The 14,501-nt window shown below is 24.7% G+C and overlaps 2 protein-coding genes across 3 annotated transcripts in view; one reads left to right on the forward strand and one right to left on the reverse strand.

Moving 5' to 3' along the window:
• Window positions 1–14,501, reverse strand: part of LOC135961666 (uncharacterized protein DDB_G0271670) — an 87,972-nt gene that overhangs the window by 31,536 nt on the left and 41,935 nt on the right. The gene's annotated exons all lie outside the window — the stretch shown is intronic.
• LOC135961667 (inactive pancreatic lipase-related protein 1-like) lies at window positions 526–13,964 on the forward strand. 2 transcript variants are annotated; one of them, XM_065513205.1, is made up of 6 exons: window positions 526–665; window positions 7,300–7,399; window positions 7,477–7,631; window positions 7,823–8,296; window positions 8,385–8,538; window positions 12,974–13,964. In XM_065513205.1, the coding sequence occupies exons 1-6, from the start codon at window positions 614–616 to the stop codon at window positions 13,389–13,391; spliced, it is 1,353 nt and encodes a 450-aa protein (XP_065369277.1). In that variant the 5' UTR covers window positions 526–613; the 3' UTR covers window positions 13,392–13,964. The 2 variants fall into 2 exon arrangements, with proteins under 2 accessions (XP_065369277.1, XP_065369278.1); XM_065513206.1 differs by having other exon boundaries at window positions 8,388–8,538.

The raw sequence follows: 14,501 nt of genomic DNA on the forward strand, positions 1-14,501 counted from the left end.
GAAAATTTTAAGTTTTATTCTTCGAACTAATAATTTCACTATGAAAGAAATGAATACTAATTGGTTTCAATTTCATTTACTTGCAATAATTCAAAGAAAACTATAAAAAAATCATTTGAGAGACTGACAAGTCTGGAATAAATTGTATGCCCGCTACTGACTTCATCAGCAATTTTTTCTCATGAAAACATCATATATTTGAATCCCAATTATTGAGAATTGGACAATAGAAAATTGCTGATAAAGCCTGTAGTGTCTAAATTACTAAATTGATGTATTCTTTGAATTATTACAATTTAATAAACTTGAGATGGATTAATAATAATTTACTTTATTTCATTCAAACAACTTAACCCAACCAGTACATTTTTTGTAAATTATTCACAACTTTTTGTTAACTATAACTCAATATATTAGAGTCCTTCTATTTTTTTGGGTTTACCAAACTATTTTTTCATATCCTAACTTTAAAATAGATAAACGCAACTTAAGTTTTCAACATTAAAAAGAAATATTTGAACTTTCTGCTAAAGAATATCTTGAAAAAAGTGAAAGACGAAGTGAAAACTTGAAAGCAATTTAAGAAGAGAATTTATCTTGTGCCAGAATAATCATGGCTTTGGCGGCCACCTCAGCTTTATGTGGAATATTTACATTTTTATTGGGTAAGTGGAAAAAACTGATGTCAAATATCAACTATTCACTTCAATTGTGAAACTTATTTTTTTGTTTGTGAGAGTTTTGTCCATATTTTTGTCTAGCAATATGACCAGTTACTGGCCATATTTCTGTCTAGAACTGAGGCCGGATACTGGCAATATTTATGTCCAGAAATAAGGCCGGATACTGGCCATATTTCTGTATAGAACTAAGGCCAGATACTGGCCATATTTCTGTCTAGAACTAAGGCCAGATACCGACCATATTTCTGTCCAGAACTAAGGCCAGATACTGGCCATATTTCCGTCAAGAACTAAGGCCAAATACTGGCAATATTTAAGTCTAAAAATAAGGTTACTTACTGGTCAAATTTCTGTTTATAGATAAGGCTAGGTACCGCCCAAATTTCTGTCTACAAATAAGGCCACATAATGGTCATATTTCTGTCTTGCAATAAGGCCATTTATTGGTCATATTTCTGTCTAAAAATATAGTAATAGGACCAGTTACTGGCTATATTTCTGTGTAGTAATATGACCAGTTACTGGCGATATTTCTGTCTAGTAATATGACCAGTTACTGGCGATATTTCTGTCTAGTAATATGACCAGTTACTGGCGATATTTCTGTCTAGTAATATGACCAGTTACTGGCCATATTTCTGTCTAGTAATATGACCAGTTACTGGCCATATTTCTGTCTAGTAATATGACCAGTTACTGGCCATATTTCTGTCTAGTAATATGACCAGTTACTGGCCATATTTCTGTCTAGTAATATGACCAGTAACTGGCCATATTTCTGTCTAGTAATATGACCAGTGACTGGCCATATTTCTGTCTAGTAATATGACCAGTTACTGGCCATATTTCTGTCTAGTAATATGACCAGTTACTGGCCATATTTCTGTCTAGAACTGGCTTTACTTCCCATATTTCTAGACAGAAATATGGCCAGTAAGTGGCCTTATTTCTAGACAGAAATATGGCCAGTGTGGCCTTATTTCTAGACAGAAATATGGCCAGTAAGTGGCCTTATTTCTAGACAGAAATATGGCCAGTAACTTCCCATATTTCTGTCTAGAAATAAAGCCAGTTACTGGTTATATTTCGGTCTGGAAATAAGGCCAGCTTATGAATTTTACAATATTTATTTTTAGTTTAATGAACTTCTTTCTCCAAATACGATTAAATGCTAAACTTTTTATGATTTTTTTTTTGTTAAAAACATTTAACCGCCAACTTTTCAAGCACCACATGAAATTTTAGTTAAAGAAAACACAGCAGTTGCTATTGCCCTCATTAATACATAATTTATTATTTAATACAAATATTATTATTATTACTATTCAACTATAAAAAGTGTTAATTTAATAAACAGCAACCGGCTAAAAGAACCTCAGTTAAACATTTTGGCAAACAAAACGTTCATTTCCGCATTTACGTATAATTTGTTGGTGGTGTGTTTAAACAATGTTAACAAAAAATATAAACAAAAATATACAACACAAGAGAAAAACAAATTTAAATAAAATGCCATGATATAGATTTAAAAATGTTTAGTTTCTGTTTTGTTAAACATATAAATACAGAGAGAAAAAAATTATCTAATAAAAAGACATGCATAAAAAAAATATTCAAAATAAATGATACTCATTAAAAAAACTAATGACAAAATAAAACATAACATTGACAATGTTTTTGTTGTTAAATTAACAACAATAATTATCAAGAGTTTTTACAGTTTGTTTTTTCTATTTTTGTGAATTTAAATTGATCATAAAGACATTAAATTGTTGTAGATTTTGATGTGAGATTTATTTTTTTCTATATTAAAATTGGCTTAAACTGCAATGAATTTAAAGATAAAAACAAAACAGATAATTAATTATTTATAGAGTTGTTGTTGTGGTAGCTACTATTTTGTCAGGTTTGTTTTACTAAATACTACTTTTTACTAATACTACTACGAATATGACTATTGCTCTTATACCAAAAATAAATAATCCAAAATCACGTTTTTACAATGTGTGAAGAAAACTTAATTTATCAAATTTCAATGCGGCTGACTAATGGGGGAAGGTAAACTATGATAAATACTCGTTTTTAAAAATTCTTTATTACTTTATTAAAAATATTTATGTACTTTTGTAAACTGTATATTTTATATGTTTTTTTAAATTTTTATTCAAAATGTAAATTTTGTTCATTTTAGAGAAAAAGTACCTTTTTCTTTTAGTACTTTTTTAAAAACATTTTGGTACATACTTTTTGTAATTTTTTTTATGTTTTTAACATTAGTAATTTTTCTTTAAAATACATAATTTTAAGTAAATTTAGTTCATTTTAGAGAAAAATTTGTTTTGGAATTTTTTAGCCAAACATTTTATTTTTATTATAATTCATTTTGCACCAAATTCATAATTCCAAATTATTCATAATTCATTTTGTACCAAAAGTACTTTTAATTTTCGGTACTTTTTAAAAATGATATTTTGGTACTTTTTGTTAGATTGTATTTTTTTAAATTTTGTAAACAAAAACTTATTTCAAAATAAATTTTAGTATATTTTAGGAAAAAAGTATTTTTTAATATTAGTACATATCCTAAAAATATTTTGGTACTGGAAATTAGCTATTTGTTATGGTTTTTAAACATTTTTAACCCGCTAGATTTATTAAAATTCTTATTTAAAATTAAATTTAAGTACGTTTTAGAGAAAAAGTACTTTCTAATTTTAGTACATTTCCTAAAAATATTTTGGTACTTTTTAGAATAAAATTTATTTTGAATAAAAATTCGTATTTAAAATTAAATTTAAATAAATTTTAGAGATAAAGTACATTTTATATTTTTGTTACTTTTTTACAAATATTAATTAAAAAATTAAACGGCAAGTATTTTTATTTAAATTGCTTAATATTACAAAAATCTTTGTATGTTGAAGCAAACAAACTTTTTTTCTTCTGTACTTTTTGTTTTACAAATTTTCGTACTTTATGCATTTGCTTTTTCAAGTTTTTGTATGATTTTTAAAGTAGAAAATATAAGTTTTAATTAAAATATTCGTTTTAAATGAAATGTTAATTCATTTGAGCCAAAAAGTACTTTTATATATTTGGTACTTCTTTAAAATTTTGGTACTTTTTATAGAACTAAGTATTATTTAAAAAAATGTTGATGGGTTTTAGTCATTTTTAAAGGAAAACTTCTCTATTTTAATCGAATTTTATTTCATTTAATAGAATAAGTACTTTTGATGTTTGGAATTTTTATAAAACTATATTGCTACTTTTTGTTAAATGGTTAAGTATCATAGTACCATATTTATTTAAAATTCTTCATATTAACAAAATTTTATATAATTTTACCAAAAAAAAAAATATTTTTATGTTTTGGTACCTTTTCAAAATGTTTTAGTACATTTGTAAAATATATTTTTTCATATTCTGTTTTTTCATTTAAAATTCTTAATATATATTTAGCAAGTTTTAACTCCTTTTGGGGAAAAAGTACTTTTATTGTTGGTACTTTTTATAAATTTTTCTATAATTTATGGTAGTATCATTGCATTTTTATTTAAAATACTTCATATTCATTTTGAAGAAAAAGTACTTTTCATATTTAGGCACTTTTTTAATATTTTAGTACTTTTTGTAAAATATTTGTTTTTATTATTTTTATATATAATTTTTTATGTTTATAAAATTTCAGAAATTTTTTTTAAAAAAAGTACTATTTTGTTTGGTACATTTTGAAATATTTTGGTACTTTTTGTAAAATATATATTAGAATATATTTTAGAACATTTTTGCAAAAAGTACTTTTTATAACTTTTGAAATAATTTATTGTTATTATCATTGTATTTTCATTTTAAAAGTTTAGTTGATTTTGAAGAAAAAGTACTTTTCATATTTAGGTAATTTTTTAAAATATTTTAGTACTTTTTGTAAAGTAGTTTTTTTTTTGTGAAATTTTTAATGTTAATCAAGTTTTGGTTAATTTTTGACAAAAATTTAGTTTTTTGTTTGGTACATTTTTAAAATGTTTTGGTACTTTTTGAGAAAGATTTTTATTTTTATGCTTTTTAAAACAAACATTTTTAATTTTATTTGTAATATTTAATATTAATAAATTTTTGGTACATTTTTGCAAAAAGTACTTTTTATAACACTGCTTTAATTTTGTATTAGTATTTTCATTTTAAATAGTTTAAATATCGAAATTTTTGTATATGTTACAGAAAAAGTACTATTTATATGTTGGTCGTTTTTTATTATTTAAATATATGTATGTTTGTAATTTTTGTAAAATTTATTATTCATGATTTTTAAGCTCTTTGAACTATTTCTTAATACTTTTCATATTTGGGTACTTTTTGAAAAATAGTTTTTTTTATGCAATTTTTTATGTTAACCGATTATTAGTTAATTTTTGACAAAAAATCCATGTTTTGTTTGGTACAATTTTTAATTGACTTTAGAAAAAAGTACTTTTTAGGTTTTGATACATTTTTTAAAAATTATTTAGTACTTTTCGTTAAACAATTTTGTTCATGTTTAAAATAATTCATACACATAAGTTCATTTATGAAAAAAGTACTTTTCTTGTTTAGTACTTTTTCAAAGCTATGTTGGTAGTTTAAGAGAACATTACCTATTTTTTTAGAATTAAATAAATTAAATTTCCTTTTTTTATGGATTTTAAAGTATTTTATTTAAAATTCTTTATTTCGAAAAATTTTTGGTAAAAAGTACTTTTAATTTTTTAGTACTTTTTTTAAATTTTCATTAATTTTTTATTAGTATTGCATTTTAAATTTAGTTAATATTTCAAATTAAAAAATTTTCAATTGATTTTGAGAAAAAGTACTTTTTTGTTTTGGTAAATTTTTAAAAATTATTTAGTACTTTTTGTAAAATAAATTTTTTCATAATTTTTTAGCTTTTTAAAATAAAATTTGGTAATTTAAGATTATTTTTGAAAAAAGTACTTTTCTTGTTTAGTACTTTTTCAAAACTATGTTGGCAGTTTATTGTTTGGTACTTTTTTAAAAAAAATATTTTATAAAATTCGGTAAAATTGTTTTTTAATGAATTTTAGACTTTCTATATTATTTTATTTGAAATTCTTTATTTTGAAAAATGTTTGGTAAAAAGTACTTTTAATTTTTTAGTACTTTTTTAAATTTTCATTTAATTTTTATTAGTATTGCATTTTAATTTTAGTTAATAATTCAAATTAAAAAATTTTCAATTGAGTTAGAAAAAAGTACTTTTTATGCTTGGTACATTTTTAAAAAATATTTAGTACTTTTTGTAAAAAATTGGCAATTTAAGATAACTTTTGAAAAAAGTACTTTTTTTATTTAGTACTTTTTCAAAACTATGTTGGCAGTTTAAGAGCATAGTACTGTTTTTTTTAGAAATTTTTGTAAAATTAAAATTACAAAAATGAAAATTAAATTTTCATGAATTTTTGTATTTTTTTTGAAATTCTTTATTTTGAAAAAAAATTTGGTAAAAGTACTTTTAATTTTTTAGTACTTTTTTTTAATTTTTATTAGTATTGCATTATAATTTTTGTTAATAATTCAAATTGAAAAATTTTCAATTGATTTTGAGAAAAAGTACTTTTTTTGTTTTGGTACATTTTTAAAAATTATTTAGTACTTTTTGTAAAATAATTTTTTTTCATAATTTTATGGCTTTTTAAAATAAAAATTGTTAATTTAAGAAAATTTTTGAAAAAAGTACTTTTCTTGTTTAGTACTTTCTTAACTATGTTGGCAGTTTATTGTTTTGTAAAATTTGGTAAAATTGTTTTTTTAATGAATTTTAGACTTTCTAAAATATTTTATTTGAAATTCTTCATTTTGAAAAAAATTTTGGTAAAAGTACTTTTAATTTTTTAGTACTTTTTTTAAATTTTCATTTAATTTATATGTAAAAGTATTGCATTATAATTTTCGTTAATAATTCAAATTAAAAAATTTTGAATAGATTTAGAAAAAAGTACTTTTTATGTTTGGTACATTTTTAAAAATTATTTAGTACTTTTTACAAAATAATTTTTCTCATAATTTTTTGGCTTTTTAAAATAAAAATTGGTAATTTAAGATAATTTTTTAATAAAAGTACTTTTCTGGTTTAGTACTTTTTCAAAATTATGTTGGTACTATTTGTAAATTTGTTTATTTTCTTGATTTGTAGGCATTTTAAAGCACAAAATTCTTGATATTAATCAGTTTTTGATACATTATGTTTTGGTCGTTTTTATTAATTTGCTTTTAATTTATGTTAGTTTGGTCATAGAGAAATGTTTTGAAACTAGTTTGCCAAGTATTTCCTTTAGTTTACCTTCCCCTTTTCTATTAAAGCTTGCACTGCTTGTTATGAATTTAAATTTCAATTTGTTGCTGGCCATTAATTGAATTTTTGTAAATCTTGTTTCATGTTCAAGTTCAGGGAGGAATTTTGATTAACTAAATAAAAAACTACTATAAATTAAAAAACGTTAATTAATTAAATGTTTATGTAAATTTTGTTAAAACAAAAAAAAAATAAAGTATTTGTTTGTTTCATTAATTAAGCTATATTTGGAAACAGGTTTAAGAAATTTCATTTATTTAATTACAGCTGGCTCTCCCATATTTTACAGTCCCAGTCCGAGAGGTGTCTGCTCCAATTGTTGTGAGATTAAGGAAAGAGATGATATTCGATTTATGTTGTATACCAGGTGAGTTTTTAAGGAATTCATGTTTTTGTGAGCTTTTAATTAAATTCTGTTTTTTTTTTAATTTTTTTTGGCTGCAGAAAAAATCCATTTAAATTTCAATATTTATATATGAGTGATGAGAAACGTTTGCGCAAAAGCAATTTCAATTTCAATTATCCTTTGGCAATTTATTTGCATGGCTTCTCTGAGTCAGCGACGGGTGAAAAACAAAGTAGTCAGGAGGTTAAAGATGGTAAGTTATTAATATAAATTCACACATCAAACTCATCAAACACTCTTACACTGTGTTCAAGCATGTTCTGGCATGTTCAAGCATGTTTGTGTGTGCATGTTTGTTTAAGGACAACTATTCCCTACAGAAAATTAATTGCATATTTATGATACTGTGTGTGCGTTTGTTCTTGTTTATTTATCCTTTGCTAGCATTTTTAAAAGGCGGAAATTACAATGTCATACTCATCGATTGGAGTGCAATGACTGCTGTACCCTGGTATACCAGTGCAGTTGATAATTTGCCTGTGGCTGCCAGATATGTGGCAAGATTTATACGTTTTCTTTTGCAGCAGGGCTATCAAGTGCAAAAGCTCCATTTAATTGGTTTTAGTTTGGGTGCCGAGGTATCGGGCTTCATTGGCAAACAATTGCAGGAATGGGGCATTTATTTGCCCAGGATAACAGGCCTGGATCCGGCTTTGCCTTTATTCGAGGATGGCAGCTCAAATCGCCGCTTAAGTCCAAAAGATGCTCAATTTGTTGACATCATACACACAGATGGTGGCATTTTGGGCAATCCTGAGGCCATGGGTCATGCTGATTTCTATCCTAATGGCGGTCATGCTTTGCAGCCGGGTTGTGCACGCCAGGAAATTGCCAATAATCGTTGGTTGGGCATAATAAGTGAGTTGTAGTTGTTGTCATGAAATAGTTTTCCATTATTTTTTTTTATTTATTACTTTATCATGTGTTTGTGTGTTTAAATTTACAGTAGGCTGCAGCCATCAACGTGCCTGGGAATATTTTATTGAATCTATACGCCGTCCTTATGCATTTCCAGCCAACAGATGTGAGCCTTCAAAATTATTTGGCACTTGTCGTGATGGCAATGGCAAAGCTTTCATGGGCATGGGAGCTGACAAGAGGTGAGTGGGTGTTTTTTTGGGCAAAGTCATACAAAACATTGTAAAGAAAATGTCTTAAGTTTGTTAAGAAAGTTAGAGGAAAAATGCCATAATTGCATTTGCAAGAGCAAAGAAATATGAAAACTATGTTGAAATATGTGAAATATGGTTTAGGTTTTCTGTAAGATTTATTAAAACTATTTAGTGTATGAAACTAGATAAGAATTACTTACTATTTGAGGTTTTAAATATCTCTATCGGTTAACATATCACTAAAAAGCTTTCAGTAAAGATAATTCCTTAAATTAACTATTTGTAAATGTGATAAATTACACAATTTAGCTATTACTTAGCAAAAAGCTGGCCTATTCGAGTTTTAATTGGTTAAAAAAAGCTTTTGAAATTATTATTGTTAACTAAATTAAGTCCATGAATATTTCACTTAAAGCTTTTTTCGATAAATGAAAAGCTTTGTAAATATTTTGTTCAATAAAGTTTTTAAAATTAAAATTTAAATAAGTTTTATAAAAACAGAAGTAAATATTAATTTGTCAGCAAGAAAGTTTCAATTGTGTGTAGTAAAGCAACAAATTCCGAGTTTTAATTGGTTAAAAAAGCTTTTGAAACAACTATTTTTAAACAAATTATGTCCACGACTATTTCATTCAAAGCTTTTTTCTATCAACGAAAAGCTTTTAAAAATTTTGATAACTGAAGCTTTTACAATCAACCATTTACTTCTAATTCGTAATTGCATAAGTTATATGTATAAATAATTTCAAAAGCTTTTGATGAGAAAATAAATAATATGAAGGCTTCCTACAATAACAAAAACTTTTGAATTTTAAGAAAGCTTATTAAAAAGTTACTACTACATAAGAAGCCCTTTAAATTAGCAAAATTTTTGTACATTATTTATTACTAATTCTAAAAGCTTTTGGAAAAAGCTAAAATTATCAGAGTTCAAAAGCTTTTGTTGAGGAAATTAATAAGTTACTACTACATAAAAAGCTTTTCAAAATAGCAACATTTTTGTATATTATTTAATATTAATACTAAAAGCTTTGGAAGAAAGCTTAAATTGCCTTTAGTAAAGCAAACGTTTTTAGGTTTTATGGTTACAAATGCTTTTAAAATAACTACTATTTAATACCCTAAACAATTATGACCAAATATATTTCATTCAAAGCTTTTTGTTCCTATAAAAGTAAAGCTTTTTTTAAGATTTTGATAAATAATGTCTTTATGAACAAACATTTCGAAATTTTTTTATGGACAAAATTTATAATGTATAATTAGCAGGGAAACCAAAATATGCAAATGCATGTTTTTTCTGGTGAGTCTAATGAGCACATGGATAAGATATTTACACGTTTCAGAACTATTTAAGTATTTTGGCATCGATTTGTTAGTGCATATTTTTGCATATTTTACCCTTAAATACATATTTTTGCATATATTTGTTTTAAGAGCATATTTATGTCATATTTTGCGTTTTTAGAGCATATTTTACTGTTTGATAGCATATTTTGAGTTTATCAAAAACAAATTTTGTCTTACTTATTTTTCGCTGTTGTGTTACAGGTTTTTACTTCCTTTGTTTAAAATTCAAAATTGAAAAATAGATGGCTTTTCACCAAAAAAAAAAAAATTTAAAAAACAGACATTTTTTTAAAATTTAAAATTCGAAAAATTTTTTATCCAAAAAATTAAAAAACTGAAAAAAATTTTGTTCACCTAAAAATATTTAAATTTTTTTTATTTTGAAGTATAATTAGGTGAAGGGTATATAAGATTCGGCACAGCCGAATATAGCTCTCTTACTTGTTTTAATATAAAATAAGCACTATTTTAATAATAGCTCCATATAAATATCAAATTTTAGTTCTAATTCAAACTTAACCGTTCTAAGTGTTAAAGAAATATTATCTTTTAAATTTGCTCCTGTAACATCAGTTGATGTTGAAAGAACATTTTTTATGTATAAAAATGTTTTCAGATCCAATAGACAACGATTTTTAGTTGAAAATTTAAGTAAATTTTTTTTGGTTAAAAATTATGTAAAAGTTTGTTTTTTTAAGAGCATGTTTTTTAAATTTTAAGAGCATATTTTAAAGTTTTTACTGCATATTTAAAGCGCCTAAAACTTTTTTTTTAAAGCATATTTCCGGTTTCCCTGATAATTAGTAAAGACTAAAGATAAAACTTCCGCATTTTAAGAATGATTAATGAAAATTTACTTTTATATAAAAAGCTTTCAATATTTTTCTATTTAAATTCCAAAGCTCTGTTTACGAAAAACTTTCATTGACAAAATAATAAAATAGCTTATATCAAATGGCTGATATATAAGGAAAAAAACAGGACAAACTCAATTTTTGATCTATATCTTCATTACTAAGTAATTAATATAGATAATATGGATATCATTCGAAAGTCCTTTGCATCGACCTATATATATTAGCTGGACCTACAATGGGTTAAATTAGGGAAAACATTTTTTAACCCGAATTTTTTTTCATTCAAAAAATATATTTTTTATAAATTTTTTTTCACTAATAAATTTTAAAAAAATTAAAACAAAAATTTAAAAATTTTTTTTAAATAAAACTAAAAAAATAAAAAACTATTTCGAAAATTTTTTTTTTTTTAATTTTGTTTACTTAAAAATATTTTTTGAAGTATAATTTGTTGAAGGGTACATAAGATTCGGCACAGCCGTATATAGTTCTCTTATTTATTTCATTTAAAATCAAAAGCTCTATTTACGAAAAACTTTTATTGGCAAAATGATAAAAAAAGCTTTCGCTTTAGCCTTTAGCTACATTTTTTGTATAAAAAGCTTTAAATTTTCTATTTAGAAACAAAGGCTCCATTTATGAAATTTAATTAAAATTTTTCAGAGTAAAAAGTTTTAAATAAAAAATTTTCTTTTTAAAAAAGCTTTTGTTAACAAATTTTATAATAGCAATGCTTTTTAATAAATAATAAATTTAATAACAAGGCTTTTAAAAAAGGTTAACGAAAAGTATGTTCCTTAGATTTTTTTGCCAAAATATTTTGCGATTTTTAAAAATCTTGATACTTTTAACATTATTGTATAAAAAGCTTTAAAAATAAATACTATTAATATTCAATATTTAAAGCTTGGTTAGTTATAATGTAAAGAAAACATAGTAAATATGGTATTCCTTCTTTTTATTAAAAATGTATAGAAAAAAAAATATTTTGTATAAAAAGCTTTTTTTACCGCAAAATAAAAATGAAGCTTTTGCATTAAATATTCTTTTTTCGACAATAAAAAGTGTGAGTTTTTCAAATTCTATTTTTCAAAAAAGCTTAGAAATTCTCTAAGCTTTTTTCTTTTCTTCTTAGTAAAAAAAGTATTTTGGCAACTAAGTAAAAGGGATTTTCATAAGAATGCTTTTGTATTTTAAGAAAGCTTGATACAATATAAAGCTCAATTTAGCAAAACCAAAAACAATTTTCAAAATTTTTTTTTTAGTTATAGTCAAGACAACTTATATAAAGAAACAATTTTCAAAAAAGCTTTCAGTATTTTCATTCTAATTAAAGGAATTTGATACAATCTTTTATATTAAAAGTTTGATTAGGAAAAACAACTTTACAAAAAACATGTAAAATATAACAACCAAATGAACAATTGAAATATTAGAAAGATTTTTAAGTAGAACTATTTTTTTCTATTAAAAACTTAGAATAGCGGATATTTTTTAGTAAAAGCTTTTAAAAAAACTTTAAATTTTCAAGCTTTATGGATAAAAAGTTGTAAGAAAACTAAAAGCAAATAATATTTCTGTGAAAGCTTTTACAATAGCTTTTATTTTTAAAGCTTAACTATGTAAAACTGTTAAAGAAAACTTAAATATATAATGTTCCATATAACATACAAAGCTTACGAAATAGCTTATATCTATTGCTTCCAAATTTCTTTACTAAGTACTTTAAAATTGTTTTTATAATGAAAGTATTTAATAACTTTCTTCTATAATTAAAGCTAAAATTAAAATTACATTGTTTTGTCTTTATCTACTTGAAACAAAGCCCTTATTTATATTGCCAGTTAAGCAAACCTAAAGCTTTATTATCAAATTTACTATTGTCTCTTTTTGGAAAAAGCAAACCCCCATATTTATGCAAGTATTTTTTTGAGTGATTGTCATCAATCATCGTTTGTTATGCAATTGACAATATGAAAACAAGGATTTTCAAAAACAAAAAAAAAAAACAATGTATTGGCATTGAACAAAAGCATGAAACGTAATCCAAACTAAATATAAACATTCTGCTTCTATTAAACATACATGCTTTATTTGAATTTCTTTTAAGAAATCTTGTTATATTTATTTAGCTCAGAGTGAATGAAATTTTCATACAAAACTGCTCAAGATGTTTATAACAAAAATGCAATTTCTACTTATTTCCTTTACTCTAGATTACGTGGTAAATTCTTTTTGGATACAAATGACGAACCGCCATATGGACGTAATACTTTTGGTGCTGCCACTAATGGCATCTATGAGTTTAAGAAAATATCCGCTGCCTTTACTTTGTTGCCAAGCATACAAAAGCAAGTGCAGCACGTACAAGAGCTGGAGGAGCGAAAGGTGGAGGTTGTGCATGAAAAAATGAACAATGTGACAATAGAAAATATTCAAGAAAATGACACATTGATAGATGCTGCTGTTGCAGCTACAATGACAGCAGCAATAAAACGAAATGGTTTACAAAGAGAAGATTTAGCAGTGACAACAGCAGGAGTGACAACGCCAACAACTCTGGCGAATAAATTGCCAACTGCCGATGGTTGGAATAGTGTTAGTAGCAGGAGTAAAACTAATCTGGAAACGTGACAATATTAGTAGTAAAATGGAAAAGAAAAATAAACAGGAATACATTCCTATAACAAGGTTAACATCAAACATGGAAACGTGTCCTACATAAACTAAAGATTTCGAGGAACACAGAAAGTACACAGTACTCACACGATAAACTAGCTAACATAATTTCAAAACCAAATTTGCTTTACCTTTACAACAAAATTATTACATTTCTTAAAAAACGTATAAAATGTCAATATACAAATATTATGTTTAAAGTTTAACTTAAAGAGGTCCCACTGTGTTTGCTAGTTTATGTTATTATACTATTATGTTATACTAATTTATGCTCGAGTATTGTTAGTCAAATAAGTTTTATTTTTTTCATTAGCTCATAATTTATTGCATGTGATAAAAAAAAATTAAAAAAATACATCAAATTCTGTAATAAAATACAGAAATTCAGCAGCTTTATAACATTTATAATATGAATTTTGTGCCTTAAGTTATTTATTAAGTTTTAGTTTTGTAAGTTATGAAAAATATAAATAAATACTACAAGTATTGTGTGGAAAAAATCCATATCAAATATAAAATCCAATAAAATATATTGTTTGCACTCCTTTATAGAACTAGAACAGAACTAGAACAGAACTAGAACAGAACTAGAACAGAACTAGAACAGAACTAGAACAGAACTAGAACAGAACTAGAACAGAACTAGAACAGAACTAGAACAGAACTAGAACAGAACTAGAACAGAACTAGAACAGAACTAGAACAGAACTAGAACAGAACTAGAACAGAACTAGAACAGAACTAGAACAGAACTAGAACAGAACTAGAACAGAACTAGAACAGAACTAGAACAGAACTAGAACAGAACTAGAACAGAACTAGAACAGAACTAGAACAGAACTAGAACAGAACTAGAACAGAACTAGAACAGAACTAGAACAGAACTAGAACAGAACTAGAACAGAACTAGAACAGAACTAGAACAGAACTAGAACAGAACTAGAACAGAACTAGAACAGAACTAGAACAGAACTAGAACAGAACTAGAACAGAACTAGAACAGAACTAGAACAGAACTAGAACAGAACTAGAACAGAACTAGAACAGAACTAGAACAGAACTAGA

The sequence above is a fragment of the Calliphora vicina genome, chromosome 5 (genome assembly GCF_958450345.1).
Source record: "Calliphora vicina chromosome 5, idCalVici1.1, whole genome shotgun sequence".
NCBI lineage: Eukaryota > Metazoa > Arthropoda > Insecta > Diptera > Calliphoridae > Calliphora > Calliphora vicina.

What these genes read in the sequence shown, in the direction of transcription:
- LOC135961667 (XM_065513205.1), top strand. Translation starts at nt 614, where the DNA reads ATGGCTTTGGCGGCCACCTCAGCTTTATGTGGAATATTTACATTTTTA. An exon ending in AATATTTACATTTTTATTGG is followed by an intron (nt 666 to 7,299) that starts GTAAGTGGAAAA and finishes ATTTAATTACAG; the next exon opens with CTGGCTCTCCCATATTTTAC. An exon ending in CGATTTATGTTGTATACCAG is followed by an intron (nt 7,400 to 7,476) that starts GTGAGTTTTTAA and finishes TTTTGGCTGCAG; the next exon opens with AAAAAATCCATTTAAATTTC.